This window comes from Geospiza fortis, unplaced genomic scaffold (genome assembly GCF_000277835.1).
Source record: "Geospiza fortis unplaced genomic scaffold, GeoFor_1.0 scaffold55, whole genome shotgun sequence".
Classification (NCBI taxonomy): Eukaryota; Metazoa; Chordata; class Aves; order Passeriformes; family Thraupidae; genus Geospiza; species Geospiza fortis.
In genome coordinates, this window is record NW_005054308.1 from 9,266,466 (window position 1) to 9,268,630 (window position 2,165).

At 65.2% G+C, this 2,165-nt stretch overlaps 1 protein-coding gene across 3 annotated transcripts in view; it reads right to left on the minus strand.

Moving 5' to 3' along the window:
- The window catches only part of LOC102045011 (lateral signaling target protein 2 homolog), a 2,995-nt gene extending 1,153 nt beyond the window's left edge, over positions 1-1,842 (minus strand). For all 3 annotated transcript variants that reach the window (XM_031055285.1, XM_031055284.1, XM_031055283.1), the window contains exons 1-7: positions 1,706-1,842; positions 1,495-1,632; positions 1,213-1,415; positions 1,041-1,130; positions 849-938; positions 641-742; positions 89-558 (exon numbers count right to left, since the gene is read on the minus strand). In XM_031055285.1, the coding sequence (XP_030911145.1) occupies positions 89-558; positions 641-742; positions 849-938; positions 1,041-1,130; positions 1,213-1,415; positions 1,495-1,602 (1,063 nt within the window). In that variant the 5' untranslated portion in view covers positions 1,603-1,632; positions 1,706-1,842. The remainder of the gene's footprint in view (positions 1-88; positions 559-640; positions 743-848; positions 939-1,040; positions 1,131-1,212; positions 1,416-1,494; positions 1,633-1,705) is intronic.
- Between the last annotated feature and the right edge of the window lie 323 nt (positions 1,843-2,165).

Below are 2,165 nucleotides of genomic sequence, written 5' to 3' on the forward strand. Positions count from 1 at the left end.
CCCTGCAGCAAGGGTGGGGGGTCAGGGTGCTGGGGGGATAAGGGTGCTGGGGGTCAGGGTGCTGGGGGTTGGCTTGCGGCTCACTCACCCGAGATGCAGACGAAGAGGGTGTGCAGCATGTCCCTGGTGCTGCTGTAGCGGGAGCGCAGCTCCGAGCAGCGGGCACCTGCGCTGGCACTGACCCCTACCCCTGGGCTGCTCCCAAGGGGCTGGGGGCTGCGCAGGGGGGAGGTGACCATTACACCAGGGATGGTGTGAGATACCCCTGTCCCAGTGGACAGGGATTTGCCATCTTGGCCCACTGCGCACCCCTGCTGCCAGTCAGTGCCCAGGTCATCCACTGCACTGGGGGGTCCCGGTTGTGTCGTGCAGGTGGGGAGTGGTTGGGTGGCATTAGGGACCTCCAGAAGACTGAAGGGAGCAGGAGGGTCCACACTGGGCACAGCTGCCCCCCAGGCTGGGGGGGCCTCTGGACTGCAGGTGTCCTCCTGTTCGGCTGTGCACAGGCTCCTCTCCAGCAGGCAGAGCTCCTCAGCTGACAGCACCCGCAACAGGTCCCTGCAGGGAGGGGTTGGCATCAGCCCCATGTCAGGGCCCCACTGCTGCCCCACAGCCCCCCCCAGTGCCCCCCATTGCACACCTGATCTTCTTCAGGAGGTTGTAGAAGGGGCTGAAGACCCGGGACATCTCCTCAGGGCTCCGCTCCAGGCTGAGGGGTCCCTCAGGGTAGATGAGAAGACCACTGTGAGGGGACAGAGCCCAGCTCATGTCAGGGGTTGCCTGGGACCCCATCTGCCCATGAGAAGGGGCTGGTACAGAGCAGAGAACATACCAGGGGCTGCACCCACCTGATAATGGCCAGGCGAGGGATGGTGAACATCAGCAGTGGCTCATAGCCATCGATCATCTCCTGGGTCAGGTAGCCCAGGTGCAGGGCTCTGGGACACACAGACAGCCTTACAGGGATCTGAGCCTAGGGATTGGTGCCCATCCTTGGGGCTGGAGTCCCTGCAGAGCCCACACACAGTGCCCTCACTCACCTCTCCACTGTCTCACAGAAGAGCACGATGATCTCCTGCTGCCTGTAGATCTCATCAGGAGACTTCACTGCCACCAGCGAGGACACGTAGCTGAGAGATGGGGGAGACTGTGAGGCCCCTACAGCCCTGGCACAGCCCACCAGGACCCCAGCAGCCTAACCCTGCCCCTTACCTCAGCTCAAACTCTGCAAAGAGCCGGTCGAATTGGATGAGCACAGCCCGGACTGGCTCTGGGTAGGTGTTGGGCTGGCTCAGGCTCTGCTCCCGCAGCACTGCCCGCACCAGCTCCAGGCTGCAGAGCAGATTCCTGGCCTGGGGCCGCAGCTGGGCCCCATCTGACTCCTCCATCTCCAGGAAGGTCCCAGCCAGGAGACACTGCCGGGACAGGGACTGTCAGGGCAATGCCTGTCCCCAGGGTCAGCTCACGGTGGGGTGTCCATGGCCCCGGGCTCACCTCGGCAGCAAACAGCATGTGGTTCCCCAGGTTGTCCACCAAGAGCTCCTCGGGGAACTTGACCAGGTAGTCCCGGCTGTGCCGCTGCGTGGGGATGCACTCCTCCATGATGCACTCCAGGACGGCCAGCAGGTGAGCCTGGGGACGGCAGGGGTGTCACCCGCGGCCCCCGGGGGACCGAGTCACAGCGGGGTCCGGGCTGGCCCCGTACCTGGCTGAGGTGGAGCTGGTTGAGGAGCACCAGGTACTGCTGCGGATCCAGCTCGGCGTCCAGCCCGTTGATCTCGGCCACCACTCGTGTCACCCTCTCGTCGGCAAAGAAGAACTGGGAGAGCAGGCGTGGGTCGGAGCGCTGCGGGAAGGGCAGAGGGGTGATGCTGGGGGCACCCCGCATCTCCGTGTGCTGCTCCAGCGGGATCCCAAACTCCCGTTCCCACAGTCGCGGGGGTATCGGACCGCACGGATCCACAAACACCTATTGGGGCAGGTACGTGGGCCCTCCCACGGCAGCTGCGGCTCCTCCCGGGGAGCGCCGCCCTCCCCACCCACCCGTGCCTCAGTTTCCCCGGGGGCAGAGCAGGATGAACAAGCTCAGCCGCATCCCGGCAGCTTTGGCACCGATCCGTGCGTGGCTGTAAACACCGGGAAAGGTCCCCCGGAGTCCCCCCGCT